Below are 18,960 nucleotides of genomic sequence, written 5' to 3' on the forward strand. Positions count from 1 at the left end.
GGATGGGACGTTAAACGGGTGTCCTGACTCTCTGAGGTCATTAAAGATCCCATGGCACTTATCGTAAGAGTAGGGGTGTTAACCCCGGTGTCCTGGCTAAATTCCCAATCTGGCCCTCAAACCATCATGGTCACCTAATAATCCCCAGTTTACAATTGGCTCATTCATCCCCCTCCTCTCCCCTGTAACTATTCCCCAGGTCGTTGCTGCAAATGAGAACGTGTTCTCAGTCAACTTACCTGGTAAAATAACGGTAAAATAAAATAAAAATACAGGTAACGAGTGCAGGACAGAGGAGCCTCTTAAAGAAGAAGTTACCGGTCTGTGAGAGCCAGAAATCTTGCTTCCAAATGGTGACCAAATACTTATTTTCCACCATAATTTGCAAATAAATTCATTAAAAATCCTACAATGTGATTTTCTGGATTTTTTCCATCATTTTGTCTGTCATAGTTGAAGTGTACCTATGATGAAAATTACAGGCCTCTCTCATCGTTTTAAGTGGGAGAACTTGCACAATTGGTGGCTGGCTAAATACTTTTTTGCCCCACTATATATATATATATATACACTGCTCAAAAAAATAAAGGGAACACTTAAACAACACAATGTAACTCCAAGTCAATCACACTTCTGTGAAATCAAACTGTACACTTAGGAAGCAACACTGATTGACAATAAATTTCACATGCTGTTGTGCAAATGGAATAGACAAAAGGTGGAAATTATAGGCAATTAGCAAGACACCCCCCAAAACAGGAGTGATTCTGCAGGTGGTGACCACAGACCACTTCTCAGTTCCTATGCTTCCTGGCTGATGTTTTGGTCACTTTTGAATTCTGGTGGTGCTCTCACTCTAGTGGTAGCATGAGACGGAGTCTACAACCCACACAAGTGGCTCAGGTAGTGCAGTTCATCCAGGATGGCACATCAATGTGAACTGTGGCAAAAAGGTTTGCTGTGTCTGTCAGCGTAGTGTCCAGAGCATGCAGGCGCTACCAGGAGACAGGCCAGTACATCATTTGTGGCCTGCTGGAGGTCATTTTGCAGGGCGCTGGCAGTGCACCTCCTTGCACAAAGGCGGAGGTAGCGGTCCAGCTGCTGGGTTGTTGCCCTCCTACGGCCTCCTCCACGTCTCCTGATGTACTGGCCTGTCTCCTGGTAGCGCCTGCATGCTCTGGACACTACGCTGACAGACACAGCAAACCTTTTTGCAGTTGAAGTCGGAAGTTTACATACACTTAGGTTGGAGTCATTAAAACTCGTGCATGGGATACATATAAAGAGAAAACGTTTCTATCTGTCTTAGCTAAAGTGGGGTGGAACATACTCAGTAGGGTAGGGTCTTTACTAACCAAATATGGTTAGTTTTGAAGGGAGACTTTGTCATACATATCCAGCAGCACTTAGTTCTCCATGCCTTCCATAGCCTCCAATGCAATACACTGTAATATACTGTACATGTGATATGATACATATTGGCTTGTAGAGAAAAAACATTTCTATCTGTCTCAGCTAAAGTGGGGTGGAAAATACTCAGTAGGGTCTCTAATAACCGAATATGTGTGTTATAGACATATGCATTAAGTCCTGGATGTTACATTAATTCCAAAACAATAAATGAATATACTGTTATGTTGAATATCAGTTGGAAAGACAAAACACCTGAACACTTTTTTAAATGTATTACCCCGTTTGCTTCCAGTGTGAAAAATCGTTGTGTAATGCGATCATTTAGCAACTCAAAGGTTGCGAGTTTGAATCTCATCACGCACAACTTTTCAACTACTTAATACTTTTGAGCTACTTTGCAACTTCTTAGCATGTTAGCCAACACTTCCCATAACCTTAACCCTTTAACCTAACTCCTAAACTTAACCCTCACCCCTAGCCTAGCTAGCATTAGGCTGTTATGCTGGCAGTATGATCACGGATTTAAAAAAAAATAGTCTCCTAAAAAGACACGCTAAACTCGGAATATCGATAATTCTTCGCACTAGTGCGGTACAACTGATATTCACAGCATTGCAACCTTTGAAAAAATACATGGATAATTTTATTTTTATATCAACATTTATTTGGAAGTTTACACATTGGTATGTTAAAAGCTATTATGTTTGCTATATTTAAAGAAATACAATTTTTATCAAATTCAAATATATATTATTGGAATTACTCAGACTATGCAAAACTTAAATTGGTATCTTGTGCTGGGCAATGGGTTTATAATAATACAGAGTGCTGGCGACTCCTTACTCCATTCACTGCAATGTAATACACTACACTGTGTATGGGATACTTATTGGGTTGTAGAAGGGAACTTTACTACCTGTATCATATAAACTGGGGTAGGGAAATACTCAGTCGTGTCTCTGTTAAGCAAATATGGCCCGTTTTATAAGGGGACTGTGTCGCACTGCCAGCTTCTGGCTGTTCGCTCTGCCCCATCCATAGCCCCCAATGCAAAACACTAATAGACTGTACATGGGATACATATTGGCTTGTAGAGAGAACGTTTCTACCTGTCTCAGCTAAAGTGGAATGGGAAATACTCAGTAGAGTCTCTACTATCCTAAGGTTAGTCTTGGAGGTGGACTGTAAAGTACTTCAGTACAAATACTTTAAAGTACTACTAAAGTAGTTTTTGGGGGTATCTGTACTTTACTATTTATATTTTTGACTACTTTTACTTCCCTACATCCCTAAAGAAAATAATGTACTTTTTACTCCATACATTTTCCCTGACACCCAAACTACTCTTCACATTTTGAATGGCTAGCAGGACAGGAAAATGGTCAAATTCATGCACTTATAAAGAGAACATCCCTGGTCATCCCTATTGCCTCTGATCTGGTGGATTCACTAAACACAAATGCTTCGTTTGTAAATTGTGTTGGAGTGTGCCCTTGGCTAACCATAAATAAATAAAAACTAGAAAATGGTGCTGCCTGGTTTGCTTAATATAGGGAATTTTAAATGTTTTATACTTTTACTTTCAATACTTAAGTATATTTTAGCTATTACATTTACTTTTGACACTTAGGTATATTTAAAACCAAATACTTTTAGACTTTTACTCAAGTAGTATTTTACTTGGTGACTTTCACTTTTACTTGTAATTTTCTATTAAGGTATCTATACTTTTACTCAAGTATGACAATTGGGTACTTTTTCAACCACCGGTCGTACGGCCTGCGGCTGGATTTTCACTCCACCCCTCCGTAGCCCCCAATGCAATACACTGTACATGGGATACATATTGGCTTGTAAAGATACGTTTCTACCTGTCTCAGCTAAAGTGTGGTGGGAAATACTCACAAAGGTCTCTACTAAACAAATATGTGAAGTTTGAGTGGGACTGTGTCGTAAATATCCAGAAACACAGCTTTAAATGACCTGGTACTATTCATGGTCCATTTGAAGGCCAAAACGTCAATCTTTTAACCTTGCTTAAATAAAACTTACTTTATGGTGAGGGAGCGTTGCTCCTTTTTCTTTTCGATGATTAGATTTTTTGTTTGCACCTCGACTCACATTAGTGGAGCGCCCTTCAATTCTTTCCCCTATTCATGGTCTTGAAATTAATACACACTCAACAACAAAAACACAAAAGCTAAACTTTATTATCAAAACGAAAATGTAATTTATTTACAAGTTAAATGTAATGAATATTAACCAGGCTATTAAGGACACAGTATAATAAAGCTTTCTGAACAGCAATGGATACAATTATTTACAAGCTGTAGGCCGATATGACTATATACTGCTTATCAAGGCGTGCTGTATACAGTGATGGCCTACTACCTAGTTGTCAAAAATATTAACAGAGACAAGATTATTTACAAGCTATATTGTCATGATTATCTATAAAGCCCAGCAAAGGCACTTTTTGTAGAGTGCAAAATGTATTACAAGAGACAAGGCTATCAGTACACAGTATAAACAAGCTTTCAGAATAACAATGGAGAACATTCAACCTGGTCTCAGTGCACTTCGTATTATTCTGTCTGTAAATCCAAGGGACTCCATTTAGTATGATATGTTACCTTTCATATGGTATGTATTCATTTGTTGATGTCCATCACCCATTAGGTATGATATGTTACGAATTGTCAAAACGTACAATATTTTACAAATTTGCTTAATGTACAACATGTTACGAATTTGCCAAACTTATGATATGTTAAGAATTCTAGCTAGGTGGCTAGGTATCTAATACTAGGATTGTGGTAATGTAGCTGGTCGCACTTGGCTGGCTGTTAGCTACAAATTGGTAGGTATGGTGTGCCACCCTTTGTACAGTTTTCATTACTACCCTGTCGGTGACAGGTTAGAATCGGCTGCTGCTTGGGTCCTCCTGGGCTGCGTTCAATACGAGAAAAACGTACTGCTTCGTTCAATTAAACGGAAACGGTCCTGTTCTGAACGACCAGCTGAAAAACGGGGAGGGATTAGGTTATGAGTTCAAAATGCAACGCTGCCAACCACTTCCCGTTAAATACGCCACTCATTGCATCAATCCAGACCCACTAAACGGAGGAAACGTACCTCAGTATCATCAAGAACGTTTTGGGAAAACGTGTCGTTTAATACAAACCTTTACGCAACGTAGCAAACGTCCAATTGAACTGAACGAACCCCTGGGGAAAAAAATACAATATCCTTTGCGTGTACGGGCCATCTAGCGGTCGTATCCCCCCCCCAAAATCGTACATTTATTTCGAAATTGTTCTTGATAGGTAGGTTCTGATTTATTTAAAAAAATTCAGAGACATTTTTCATAAATCAAGCCATTCACTAGGCAGGTGGACTAGTAATCGGAAGGTTGCAAAATCGAAACCCCGAGCTGACAAGGTAAAAATGTCGTTCTGTCCCTGAACATGGCAGTTAACCCACTGTTCCTAGGCCGTCATTGGAAATAAGAATTTGTATTTAACTAGGCAAGTCAGTTAAGAAAAGGTAAAAAAAATAATCCCAGTCCACTCAACTACCTTTCTCCTTCTGACAGCCACGTGTCAACTAAAGTAAAAAATAGTAACAAAATAACAATTGTGCATCAATACCCTCATTTTGCTGCAATACAAAAAATAACCAGACAAATAGTTTGATTGTGCATAATCCTTTATTCCAATGTCAGGCCAGTTGACATTTTCAATGTTCATGTTCACTACAAACTTAAAAAATAATCAATGACCAAAAAGAACCCTCAAACAAAACATATTCTATATAGTGTCTTTACATCCCACCTTTTCACTCCTTATATAGCAAGTAATCCGAAGTCAGCAGATCTCTAGCTTCACACACAAAACATATTTGCAACACTGAATTGAAACCAGGGGGGTAAAGTGCCAATGTTACAAATTAGACTAGGAAGGACAAACAAATGACTATGGTAGAAGGGGGAAAATGAATAGATCAAAGAGAAGAAACTGCATATCCATGGTCTAATAATTCAAACAAGGTCCACAGTGTATTTGAGTTGTCTGCCATCAACACACAAAATATTTCCAATCCTTTCTTTAATACAAGCTACACTGTATTCCTTGCATTTCCTCCAGACCGGTATGAGAATCAGACTCATGCATAGAGGTTGTGCTATGTTCAGGCCAAATCAGAGTAAAACGCAAGCAGAACATACAACTTGCATTGGATAAGTTTTTTGTTTTTGTTAAGCAGACATTTTTTTGAAGACCAAATTCAGGGCTGAGAGTGTTTGGGACTTGGGATTGAAAATCTGGGATGGTACCTGCAGCTGGCTGACTGCTACCCCAAATAAAATGCACCCCTCAAAACGATTCCATTCAACCCAACGTAGATCCTAATATGGTCTCTATAACAAATGTAACTCATTCTACCCTCCATCCTTACAGCACATTTTTAAAGAAGATTTTCAATGTGGCAGGAAGTTGGAACAAATCTTTGTGCACCAGAAGTATTGTAGAACGCATAATAAACCAATTGCACAATGTAAGAAATTGTGAGTGGGACTGTGGTCGAGGCATTACTTACCTTGGCTACATACAACAACAAAAATTCTCCATTGTCTGTCATTCTAAAATAGAGCTACATGGGAAAATGACAATGATAAGAGATGGATCAAACTAAAATGTGAGCAGGTGAAGGGATAAATTTCAACTTCAGTGTCGTCTACTTTGTGTGAATCATAGAGGTGCTGAACAAAAGCTTCTGTTTCTTCTTCTTCTTCTTTCCCCCCTTTTCATCTGAGAGAGAATAGGATAAGTATGCAGTCTTCCAACTCCACAAATAAGGCATCGCTTACACAAGCTAAGACACAGACAAACACAGTGAAAGACTGACCGGGGATGACCACTGGCTGTGGTGGAACAGTTGGACCATGGTTCAGCTGCAGGAGTGCCTCCTCAAAGGCTTGGCTGAAAGAGTTCTGGAAACTGGGCACTGGGACCCGGTCAGACACATCACTCTCTCCATCGCTGTCTGCCGCTGGAGGAGCCAGAAGCATTTCTGAGGGAGCAGCACAACAACAACAAAAAACAGTCAAACATGGTCCAACACTGACACTATGGTCCAAACAAACATAGGGTTCAGCTGACAATGCTCGCCGTGCCAACTGATTTGAGTAAACACTAACAGAAACTGAGGAGAAATTAATGATGTAGACGTGGAGTTGTCACCTTTCTTTGGAGTGGTCCACGGCCCAGCATCAGCCCTGGCTTTCCCATCCCTCAGCATCTTATCAGGGGAGAATAAGGGGTGAAGAGAAAAGTCATCTAAATTGTCTATATCCAAAAGTTGTAACATCCTGACATCCAAGGTAATCAGCTCGTAATAAAAAAATTGTAGGTACAGACATGTAGGAGTGACTAAATTAATGAGTTAGGCCTACAGACCTGAGCAAAGGACATGCAGTGAGAGTCATCCTCCACACAGCCCACGCTGGGCGCAAGGCTGTCTCCAGTCAGACTAGGGAACATCATCCCATCTACAACAAGATGGAAATGACGATTTCAGTTTACAAGACACCGTTTGTAATGTGCTATATTTGGGGCGGCAGGTAGCCTAGTGGTTAGAGCATTGGGCCAGTAACAGAAAGGTTGCTAGATCGAATCCCCGAGCTGACAAGGTACAAATCTGTCGTTCTGCCCCTGAACAAGGCAGTTAACCCACTGTTCCTAGGCTGTCCTTGTAAATAAGAAATTGTTCTTAACTGACTTGCCTAGTTAAATAAAAGGTTAAATAAAAAACGAATTCCATGGCACAAAATACAAACATTACTATCAGAAGTCCATAAAACAGTGACACTTTAAATTTCCAAGCCTGTCAAAATAAAGGACAGTTGAAAGAGCTGGTCTCACCAGAGACAGCGCTGCTGGTGAGGGCTGAGTGAGGGGCCAACAGAAATTCAGGATACACTTGTGGCCTGCCGTTGTGAGGTGGTGACCCAAATGCCGGGAACTGCTGAAGATTCTCCAGCCCAATATGCACCTCTGGATCTGAGAAAACATTCATATGAAGATACTTTATCTGACGACAATTTTTCAGTTACACAGTCTACATTGAGAAACAACCAAAAAAGTAAAATGGACTCACATTTCCCCTGCTTCTTGTTCTCCTCCATCTCAATACGCCTCTCCCTGCGCTTCTCATCCCTTGCTTTCTTTTGTCGGAGACGCTTTCTTTTCTCCAAATCATCTGAGAGTCAGAAGAAAAAAAAGTGAGGGGGAAAGAAGATCAGTATTGGATTAGTATTTACTCTAAGAAGCAATGTACATGACTAGAATAGAGAGTACGTTAGGTTCTGACCTGCAAAGCTGTCCAGGGTCTCTTTGGACAGGGTGGGGGCCTGCAGGGCCAGCTCACAGATACTGAACTCACAGGTGAGCGGCAGGTGAGCCAGGTAGCGGTGTCGACGGCGAATCTCCTGTAGCCAAGAGAATCAAAACCTGAGATATTGCACATGTTCCTGGGATGAAGCAGAAGAAACAAAGTCTTGGTACATTTTTCAAGAACAAACATGGTTTAGATCTAATCACTTACCTCAGTGATAGTTTGCCCCTCAATCTCCACCACAGTGGCCGTGATGGTGTGGGGGCTGGCCTCTAGGCTGCCGTACTCACGTTGCAGACAGCGCACATTCACCGGGTGCAGGAACATCTGCTGGCAGTCCTCCGCTGGAAGAACAAAGGAGTAAGTGCAGAGACTGGACTTTTGAATGTAATAAAGAGGACATGGTAGATGTTAAGTGGAGAGACACTGATAAACCGTAGTTCTGCTAAAGGGTATCCTACCTTGGTAGAAGTAGTAGGAGGGTCCATGCTCTGAGGTTTGGGGGCGTGTCGTTTCAGCCTGGCTGGGATGGTTCTCCTCAGCAGGTTGGGGCTCTGGAGCTGCATCCTCAGGGGACTCCTCTAGCACTCTCTCCAGGAGCCCTTCAGGGAGCTGTGGTTCCTCACCGGTGGCCTCCTCAGGGTCCTCCTCTGGAACCTCTGCCACCTCATCATCAAATGCAGAGGAATACTGCAGAACTGGCTGGAAAGAGTAAAACATGGAGAATCTCTGAGCCAATAACACGGGCGAGTTTGGAGAGTATATTAATGGGTTATAAATGCAAACACTTACCTTGGTACTGCTAAAGGTGGTCACCACTTCCTCCTCAGGGGAGGGGAGATCTGCCAGGGTGAGATTTGACAGTTCCAGGTTATCCTCAGCACATGCCTTCTGGTGCTTCAGCAGAGCTTCCACTCGCTCCTGAACCACAGCACAGGAAAGAGAGGGGGTCAGTTCATGCTATATAGGCATATCATATATGACTTGACCTAAGTTTATGTAACAAGTCAAACTTCACACACACATCACTTCTTGCTTCATGCAGTAGAAGCTGCCTGTATTTTAAACTACAAGGTGCTAGTTTGTCAGTATTACCTGCAGATTGCACAGGGCACTCTGGATGAAACAGGCTGTGGCATCCTCTCCCTGGGTGAGCTGACCCTGCAGAGCGGCCTTCTCCTCGGCCACTAGGCCCAGCACCTGCTCCTGAGAGGCCAGCAGCAGTTTGGAGTACGGGCTCAGATGCACATCTACAGCACAGGGGTACAGCCGTGTCACAACGACTCACATATACCATACCACAGAAACAGGTATATGGTAAACAGTGTTGCACGGTACACTAAAACTTTGGTACTTTTTCAATACTACAAACTAGGACTGTGGCAGTCATGACATTTTGTTAGCCGGTTATTGTCATGCAAATGTATGCTGATCTCACGGTAATTGACCGTTAATGAACAAACATGTTTAGCATCTCCAGGCATACAAGTCACTGATGCGTGCCTTTGGAACATTAACAGTTTAAAAAGTCTAATAAATCCATTTAATATACACCATCACAATAAATCCATCATCTATTTTAGGCAGATCTAAAGAGACATTAAATGAAAAATATATATTTCAAAAGGAACCGAATATGAGTTGGCCCACTACTGACTATGCACCATGCCAAAGGCTGTAGGCTTTAGTTTATTTAGCAGACAAGATATGCTTATGAGTGCCATTATTTTATTGTAAGAATAATATAATTGAACTTAGCGGAATAAAATAGAAAGGATATTTTTCAATATCGGAGCGGGTGCGCATATGAAGTGGCTATGTTGAGCATAAAAAGTGATCATTTGAAACGGCTCCTATACGCAGGATTTAGAGTTGAATGACACAAACCTTAGAACGTCTTAGAAATCCAAACATATATGGGCTGCATGATGCGACTACAGGCTATTAACTATTTTAAAAAGCCCCCAAAAAGGGCAGGACCAGGGACAGATGAAAATGTAATCCATATGCATTTGAATAACGACTGACAGCCGCTTTCCCGCAGTGTAAATCATGCTGGGTAGGCTACTATAGTAGCAGCTGGGATCCTCTTTTTAGTGGCAACATTCAAAACTCTGCTTTCACATGGGATTGCATATAGAAATGTCTGTTTAAAAAACATTCCTTTCACTTCACACATGTTTGTCATGGGCTCTCCAACCATGTTCCTGCAGCTACCCAATGCTTAATTTTGGAAACGTCCATAGTAACAAGTTTTCACAACAAAACATTTCAATAAACTGTTGACAGCCCCCCCCCCCCCCCCCATCTCTGCACGACCGAGAAAGCAATGAAGGAGAGGAGATGGAGAAACGCAGTGGTGAGATATTCTATAGCTAAAAAAGGCAGTGTGTCAACCTATTAATTATGAAAACATTAAAACGTGCCCCATTACTAGGTTATTCAAACTCAAATTCACTATAAAATGTAGGCTAAATTCGTAAACTGCCCTGCACAATCAATGAACCAACGGCATCGCCTAGGCCTATATGTTCCCTCCCAGACTCATGGATAGAAAGATTGGAGCGTAACATAAGGTAACATAACATAAGTCCATCCAGAATGCATAATACAGTCCACACTCAAAGGCAATTACTAGATTGTTTAATTGTGGATTATAGGCTAGACCAATTATGTACCCGAGACATCTTAAATAGATGTTTTTTTATATGCGGTAGGTGATGTATTGTATAACTGTGGCACAATCATTATTTTGATTCTGTTTTGGTGTGGCTTGGGCTCATAGTGGGGCAAAAAAGTATTTAGTCAGCCACCAATTGTGCAAGTTCTCCCACTTAAAAAGATGAGATAGGCCTGTAATTTTCATCATAGGTACACTTCAACTATGACAGACAAAATGAGGGGAAAAAAATACAGAAAATCACATTGTAGGATTTTTAATGAATTTATTTGCAAATTATGGTGGAAAATAAGTATTTGGTCACCTACAAACAAGCAAGATTTCTGGCTCTCACAGACCTGTAACTTCTTTTTTAAGAGGCTCCTCTGTCCTCCACTCGTTACCTGTATTAATGGCACCTGTTTGAACTTGTTATCAGTATAAAAGACACCTGTCCACAACCTCAAACAGTCACACTCCAAACTCCACTATGGCCAAGACCAAAGAGCTGTCAAAGGACACCAGAAACAAAATTGTAGACCTGCACCAGGCTGGGAAGACTGAATCTGCAATAGGTAACCAGCTTGGTTTGAAGAAATCAACTGTGGGAGCAATTAATAGGAAATGGAAGACATACAAGACCACTGATAATCTCCCTCGATCTGGGGCTCCACGCAAGATCTCACCCCGTGGGGTCAAAATGATCACAAGACCGGTGAGCAAAAATCCCAGAACCACACGGGGGGACCTAGTGAATGACCTACAGAGAGCTGGGACCAAAGTAACAAAGCCTACCATCAGCAAGGGCATTGAAGATGAAACGTGGCTGGGTCTTTCAGCATGACAATGATCCCAAACACACCACCCGGACAACGAAGGAGTGGCTTCGTAAGAAGCATTTCAAGGTCCTGGAGTGGCCTAGCCATTATCCAGATCTCAACCCCATAGAAAATCTTATTATTTTCCACCATAATTTGCAAATAAATTCATTAAAAATCCTACAATGTGATTTTCTGGATTTTTTTTCTCATTTTGTCTGTCATAGTTGAAGTGTACCTATGATGAAAAAAAGATGAGGCCTGTAATTAAGTGGGAGAACTTGCACAATTGGTGGCTGACAATACTTTTTTGTCCACTGTATATAGGCGAATGCATAAGCTCTACTATGCGTATGGATGTTCTACATGCAATGTCTTAAATGCTTTGAACTAAATCACCTTAAAGCGCTGTCCATTTTGTTGTTTGGCTTTAAAACAACATCAACCGTGTTTCCCACTCAGTTTCAACCTGCTGTTGAACCTGCTGTCGTCACAGTGAGGTGTTGCTTACTACAAACACATGTCAAGAGATTACTTTGACTGTGGTCATGACTGCCGGTGTGGCGGTAATACGGTCCCTGCAACAGCCCTAACTACAACATGAAAAACGATTAGATAGAATTTTGTTACTTCCGGTTCGTCTATTAAAATGTCTCTCACGTTTGGAAACCAACTAAATGTATTTTACTTATTCGAAAATGTATTAACTTCTTATGGCTGCAAGGGGCTGCACTGAGTAACCTGAAAATAGGTGGCCATTTCAAACGGCCTCCTACTCAATTCTTGCTCGTACAATATGCATATTATCATTTCTATTGAATAGAAAACACTCTAGTTTCTTAAACCGTTTGAATTATTTCTCTAAGTGAACCAGAACTCTTTCTGCAGCCCATTTCCTATCCGGAAGTGAGATTTCCAAATGCGAGGTCTCTTTTCAAGAGCTTGTCTATAAAAGGGCATGTCACTTGGGACCATAGAAACACGTCATACGCCTTCCCCTGGGTGTCATGCGGAAGTGAGAGCAGAAAGGACTTGAATATCTCGTTCAGGGATTGAATACAGCCTCTTGGAGTGAGAGGACCGCCATAATTTTTTTTCTCCAAGACGCGAAGTTGGACTTTGTATTGCCTCCTGGAAAACTGTCGTTATACGTGAATATAACCTCCGGCTTCGATTTGACTTGATACATGTCACAATATCATCCTAAAGTATGTTTTTTCAATATAGTTTAATTATATTATTTAAATTTATTCGGGACTTTAGACGTGATGCTTTGGAAGAATTGTCTCAAGAAGGAGAGGTTAGCGCCGCACGGCCAGTGTGCTTGCTAATTCAAGAGGGAAATAGTTCGTTCTGGATCCAAAAAAAGACGGTACTGGACAATGGACCCCTTTACAACATTCTGATGGAAGATCAACAAAGATAAGGACCCAATTTGGGATGCTATTTAATATATCTGTCGAGCTGTGCTACCGATTACTCGGAATCAATGTTGTTGTGTGTTAGCCATTGCAGTAAGCTAATATAACGATATATTGTGTTTTCGCTGTAAAACACTTTAAAAAAAATCGGAAATATTGTCTGTATTTACAAGATCTTTGTCTTTCATTTTGCTATACACCATATATTTTTCTGAAATGTTTTATGATGAGTAATTAGGTTGTTGACGTTGGTGTCTGTATTTACTCTGGCTACTCCCGTGCGATTTCTGACTGTAGCTATGATGGTAGCAGTAATGTAAAACTGATTTATAGCTAAAATATGCACATTTTTTGAACAAAACCTAGATTTATTGTGTAACATGTTATAGGACTGTCATCTGAGGTAGTTTTTTCTAGGTTATTTAGGTTGGTTCTAGGTTAGTTAGGTTGGCTTGTGCATGCTACTTGCATCCTACTTGTGCTGTGAAAAATGTCTGTCCTCTTTTTTATTTGGTGGTGAGCTAACATAAATATATGTGGTGTTTTCTCTGTAAAACATTAAAAAAATCAGACATGTTGGCTGGATTGACAAGATGTTTATCTTTCAAATGCTGTATTGGACTTGTTAATGTGTGAAAGTTAAATATATAAAAAAAAAAAATAGATTTTGAATTTTGCGCCCTGCACTTGAGCTGGATGTTGTCATAGGTGTACCGGCGTCGGGCTGCAGCCATAAAAGGTTAATTAGCCCAAGTTTAAGACAAACAGAATGCATCCCTGATTCATATTCTCTGCAACTTTCTGAAGACAATAGGACACAGGAATGCGTGCAGCGATTGCATGTCTACCACTTTGTGTTGCCTTTAGCATGCTAATGCTAACTGTCGTCAGGTAGATGGAAAGGCTTCCACAAAAAACTCCATTAAAAATGTACTGCAAAGTAACCTATGTCTACCTGGAAGAATCTTTCTAACTCCATGTGTGCTACAGAAACCAAACAATACTAAGCAAGGTTGCCAGGTTTAACTAAAATTACCAACACATTGACCACTCCAAATCCATATATATTTCACTAGAATGTCATTGTAAACAGCCAATTTGAGGACATAGACATGTCTTATATTGTCAGAAAGCTTAAATGATTGTTAAACTGCAGTGTCCAATTTACAATAGCCATTACAGCGCGAAAATACCATGCTATTGTTTGAGGATAATGCACAACAACAAAATTCCTTTATCAAGGCAATTGGTTTGATACATTCACCTCTGACTGTAAATAATGTACGTACATTCAGTAATCTTGCTCTGATTTGTCATCCTGAGGGTCCCAGAGATTAAATGTAGCATAGTTTTGTTTGATAAAATCCATATTTATATCCTAACAACTAGAGGTCGACCGATTATGATTTTTCAACGCCGATATCGATTATTGGAGGACAAAAAAAGCCGATACCGATTAAATCGGACGATTTAAAAATAAAATGTATTTATATATATATATATATATATATATCATACACACACACACATTTTTGTAATAATGACAATTGCAACGATACTGAATGAACAATGAACACTTTTATTTTAACTTAATATAATACATAAATAAAATCTATTTAGTCTCAAATAACATGAGAACATATGTTAAAATGGAACCACCAGCTTTCATGGGTCTTCAATATTCCCAGTTAAGAAGTTTTGGGTTGTAGTGCAGAAAGCAGAGCAGAGCTTGTCTGCATGGTCCCCTGTCAGTCTGCTCCTCCGCGAAACACAGACTTTATTTGAAGTAGATCAAGACATTCTCTATGGAAGACATGAATGGTAAAATAACGAAGGAACCCCTTTCAAGTTCAGCCGCAAGTTATTACAGGATTTATAACGCGTCGACTATTTCTCTCTAAACCATATACCTTTGACTAATCCGAAAACTATCACCTCGAAAACAAAACGTTTATTCCGTTCCGTATTTTAACTAACGAGTGGCATCCATGAGTCTAAATATTCCTGTTACATTGCACAACCTTCAATGTTATGTCATAATTGCGTAAAATTCTGGCAAATTAGTTCGCAAAGAGCCAGGCGGCCCAAACTGTTGCATATACCCTGACTCTGCGTGCAATGAACACAAGAGAAATTACACAATTTCACCTGGTTAATATTGCCTACTAACCTGGATTTCTTTTAGCTAAATATGCAGGTTTAAAAATATATACTTGTGTATTGATTTTAAGAAAGAAATTGATGTTTATGGTTAAGTACACATTGGAGCAATGACAGTCATTGATTGATTGTTTTTTATAAGATAAGTTTAAATGCTAGCTAGCAACTTACCTTAGCTTACTGCATTCGCGTAACAGGCAGGCTCCTAGTGGAGTGCAATGTAATCAGGTGTTAGAGCATTGGACTAGTTAACTGTAAGGTTGCAAGATTGGATCCCCCGAGCTGACAAGGTTAAAAATCTGTCGTTCTGCCCCTGAACGAGGCAGAACGTTCCTAGGCCGTCATTGAAAATAAGAATGTGTTCTTAACTGACTTGCCTAGTTAAATAAAGATTAAATAAAAGGTATAAAAAAAAATTGCCGCCCAAAAATACAGATTTAAGATTTTTATGAAAGCTTGAAATCGACCCTAATTAATCGGCCATTCCGATTAATAACAACCAGAGGTCAACCAATTAAATCGTCCGATTTCAAGTTTTCATAACAATCGGTAATCTGCATTTTTGGATCCCGATTGTGGCCGATTACATTGCATTCCACGAGGAGACTGCGTGGCATGCTGACCACCTGATACGCGGGTGCAGCAAGGAGCCAAGGTAAGTTGCTAGCTAGCATTAAACTTATCTTATAAAAAACAATCAATCTTAACATAATCACTAGTTAACTACAAATGGTTGATAATACTAGATTAACTAGCTTTTCCTGCATTGCATATAATCAATGCGGTGCCTGTTAATTTTTCATCGAATCACAGCCTACTTCGCCAAACGGGTGATGATTTAACAAAGGCGCATTTGCAAAAAAAGCACAATCATTGCACGAATGTACCTAACCATAAACATATTTTGCCTTTCTTAAAATCAATACATATTTTTTTAAACCTGCATATTTAGTTGAAAGAAAATCATGTTAGCAGGCAATATTACCTAGGGAAATTGTGTCACTTCTCTTGCGTTTATTGCACGCTGAGTCAGGGTATATGCAACAGTTTGGGCCGCCTGGCTCTGGCTCGTTGCGAACTAATTTGTCAGAATTTTACATAATTATGACATAACATTGAAGTTTGTGCAATGTAACAGCAAGATTTAGGTTTAGGGTTGCCACCCGTTCCATAAAATACGGAACGGTCCGTATTTCACTGAAATAAAACATTTTGTTTTTTCGAAATGATAGTTTCCGGATTTGACCATATTAATGACCAAAGGCTCGTATTTCTGTGTTTATTATATTATAATTAAGTATATGATTTCATATTTCATAGAGCAGTCTGAATGAGCGGTGGTAAGCAGCAAGCTCGTAAGCATTCATTCAAACTTTACTGCGTTTGCCAGCAGCTCTTAGCAATGCTTGATCACAGCGTTGCTTATGACTTCAAGCCTATCAACTTCTAGTATTGCCAGCCTAGTCTCAAAGTGCCTATTAGAACATCCAATAGTCAAAGGTATATGAAATACAAATGGTAGAGAGAAATAGTCGACGCATCATAATTCCTATAATAACTGCAACCTAACATTTCTTAACTGGAAATATTGAACCACCAGCTTTCATTGGTTCTGAGCAAGGAACTTAAACGTAAGATTTTTTACATGGCACATATTGCACTTTTACTTTCTTAACCAGCACTGTTTTTGCATTATTTAAAACAAATTAAGCATGTTTCATTATTTGAGACAAAATAGATTTTATTTATGTATTATATTAAGTTAAAATAAGTGTTCATTCAGTATTGTTGTCCTTGCCATTATTTATATGAATATAAATAAAAAATTAATAACATTTAAAAATACGGCCGATTAATCGGTATCGGCTTTTTGTGGTCCTCCAATAAATCGGTACCGGCGTTGAAAAATCATAATCGGTCGACCTCTAACAACATCCATGTCGTATACAGTGTTTTGCATGAATTCTGACTCTTTCAACAGTACAATTTATTAAATCTAATCCGCAAAACATTGTTTAACCCAGTCAAATTCGGTTTCTGTGCAATCCTCAGACACTAGAAGGCAACCAAACTTGTTCCATCATTCAACATTACATATTGGCTACACAGCACGTCAATTAGCCCATGAAGGTCAGCCATCATTACGCACCAATGAGACGAGCGGTGTTCCCTTGATTGACAGTGTATTGGTCCTATGACCACTTATCGTAACATAGCTAGCCAGATAACCAATGAGCTGGGCTTTACAGTAGTATGTGAACGCCCTTTGACGACAAACAGTCATCAAGCTAGACCTGTGCACAACCATGTTCATTCTCAAGGGGAAAGAAAACAGAACGAACGGTAATTTGCGTTACGCAGTGGTTTGTTCTATTCTACAAACTCTCAAAACTGAAAAAGTTAAACTTGGCTACTAATAGGCTGACCACACCGCTCGCGTCGCATGCGCGACCGTTGCAAAATACATTTTAGAAATCTATGCTGTTTAATTATTGCGTCAACGAGCGTCTGCGTTGCCAAGGGCTAAAATAGAACTCCTTCTATTTCTGACGCTGATCGTGCTGCAAGGCCTGCCTCTCCCATCTCCTCATTGGTTTATTGAAGCAGATACCCACGTGCCATCTCCTCATTGGTTATACCCACGTGGGTGATTGAAAGACGAACTGTGTTGCCGGTCGGTGTAGTAATACTATAAAAGTTTAGATGCCAATCACCATATAAGTTATATGAAGAAAAAGCCTGGAAGGAAGAGAGATGACTATAAATGATTCGGTTGACCGTTTTGTGTGTGGATTAATTGTCGGATTAGAGGACCTTGTGCATTTCAGGTAAAATAACAACTCAATGTTTATATCCCAGGACAAATTAGCTAGCAACAGCAAGCTAGCTAAATAGGACAAAATAGCTAGCAAGTGCAAGCTAACAAGCTAAATTGCATAAATGTTTAATGCTTTTCGACCTGTTCCCAAATTAATGTAATTGGTTCAGTTTGTTTTTGATATTTTAACCTGCATGTCGTGATCGCGTTTGGTGTAGCGGGACAAAATACATTTATGTGCGCATCCGGTTTGGGTTCCGCGTCAGAGTGGAAGAGTTGAATCGAAGTCCAAGTATACAATGTATTAACTTACCCTACAGTGTTTTCAGAAAGTATTCAGACCCCTTGACTTTTCCCCCATTTTGTTATGTTACAGCCTTATTCTAACATTTATACAATTGTTTTTTTAATCTACACACAATATCCCATAATGACAAAGAAAAAAACAGGGTATTAGAAATGTATGCAAATGTATTAAAAAAACTTAAATATCACATTCACATAAGTATTCAGACCCTTTACTCAGTACTTTGTTGAAGCACCTTTGACAGAGATTACAGCCTCGAGTCTTCATGAGTATGACGCTACAAGTTTGGCACACCTGTATTTGGGGAGTTTCTCACATTCTTCTCTGCAGATCCTCTCAAGCTCTGTCAGGTTGGATGGGGAGCATTGCTGCATAGCTATTTTCAAGTCTCTCCAGAGATGTTTGATCAGGTTCAGGTCCGGGCTCTGGCTGGGCCTCTTGGACATTCAGAGACTTGTCCTGAAGCCACTCCTGCTTTGTCTTGGCTGTGTGCTTAGGGTCGTTGTCCTGTTGGAAGGTGAATCTTTGCTCCAGTCTGATGTCCTGAGCACTCTGTACTTTGCTCCGTTCATCTTTCCCTCGATCCTGACTAGTGTCCCAGTCACTGCCAATGAAAAACATCCCCACATCATGACGCTGCCATCACCATGCTTCACCGTAGGGATGGTGCCAGGTTTCCTCCAGACGTGACACTTGGCATTCAGGCCAAAGAGTTCCATCTTGGTTTCATCAGACCAGAGGATCTTGTTTCTCATCAAGTCCCCTTTAGGTTCCTTTTGTCAAACTCGAAGCAAGCAGTCCTGTGCCTTTTACTGAGGAGTGGCTTCCGTCTGGCCACTCTACCATAAAGGACTGATTGGTGGAGTGCTGCAGAGATGGTTGTCCTTCTGGAAATTTATCCCATCTCCACAGAGGAACTCTTGAGCTCTGTCAGTGTTACCATTGGGTTCTTTCACCAGATTGCTCAGTTT

General features: G+C 40.1%; 1 protein-coding gene across 1 annotated transcript in view; it reads right to left on the bottom strand.

The window, feature by feature from the left end:
- Positions 1 to 5,103: 5,103 nt before the first annotated feature.
- Positions 5,104 to 18,960, bottom strand: part of rnf10 (ring finger protein 10) — a 30,173-nt gene continuing 16,316 nt past the window's right edge. The window contains exons 7-17 of the mRNA XM_055886618.1: positions 8,902 to 9,056; positions 8,599 to 8,727; positions 8,268 to 8,508; positions 8,017 to 8,150; positions 7,783 to 7,900; positions 7,570 to 7,671; positions 7,335 to 7,472; positions 6,870 to 6,961; positions 6,654 to 6,711; positions 6,319 to 6,483; positions 5,104 to 6,221 (exon numbers count right to left, since the gene is read on the bottom strand). Coding sequence (XP_055742593.1) covers positions 6,148 to 6,221; positions 6,319 to 6,483; positions 6,654 to 6,711; positions 6,870 to 6,961; positions 7,335 to 7,472; positions 7,570 to 7,671; positions 7,783 to 7,900; positions 8,017 to 8,150; positions 8,268 to 8,508; positions 8,599 to 8,727; positions 8,902 to 9,056 — 1,406 coding nt within the window. The 3' untranslated portion in view covers positions 5,104 to 6,147. The remainder of the gene's footprint in view (positions 6,222 to 6,318; positions 6,484 to 6,653; positions 6,712 to 6,869; positions 6,962 to 7,334; positions 7,473 to 7,569; positions 7,672 to 7,782; positions 7,901 to 8,016; positions 8,151 to 8,267; positions 8,509 to 8,598; positions 8,728 to 8,901; positions 9,057 to 18,960) is intronic.

This window comes from Salvelinus fontinalis, chromosome 28, assembly GCF_029448725.1.
Source record: "Salvelinus fontinalis isolate EN_2023a chromosome 28, ASM2944872v1, whole genome shotgun sequence".
NCBI lineage: Eukaryota > Metazoa > Chordata > Actinopteri > Salmoniformes > Salmonidae > Salvelinus > Salvelinus fontinalis.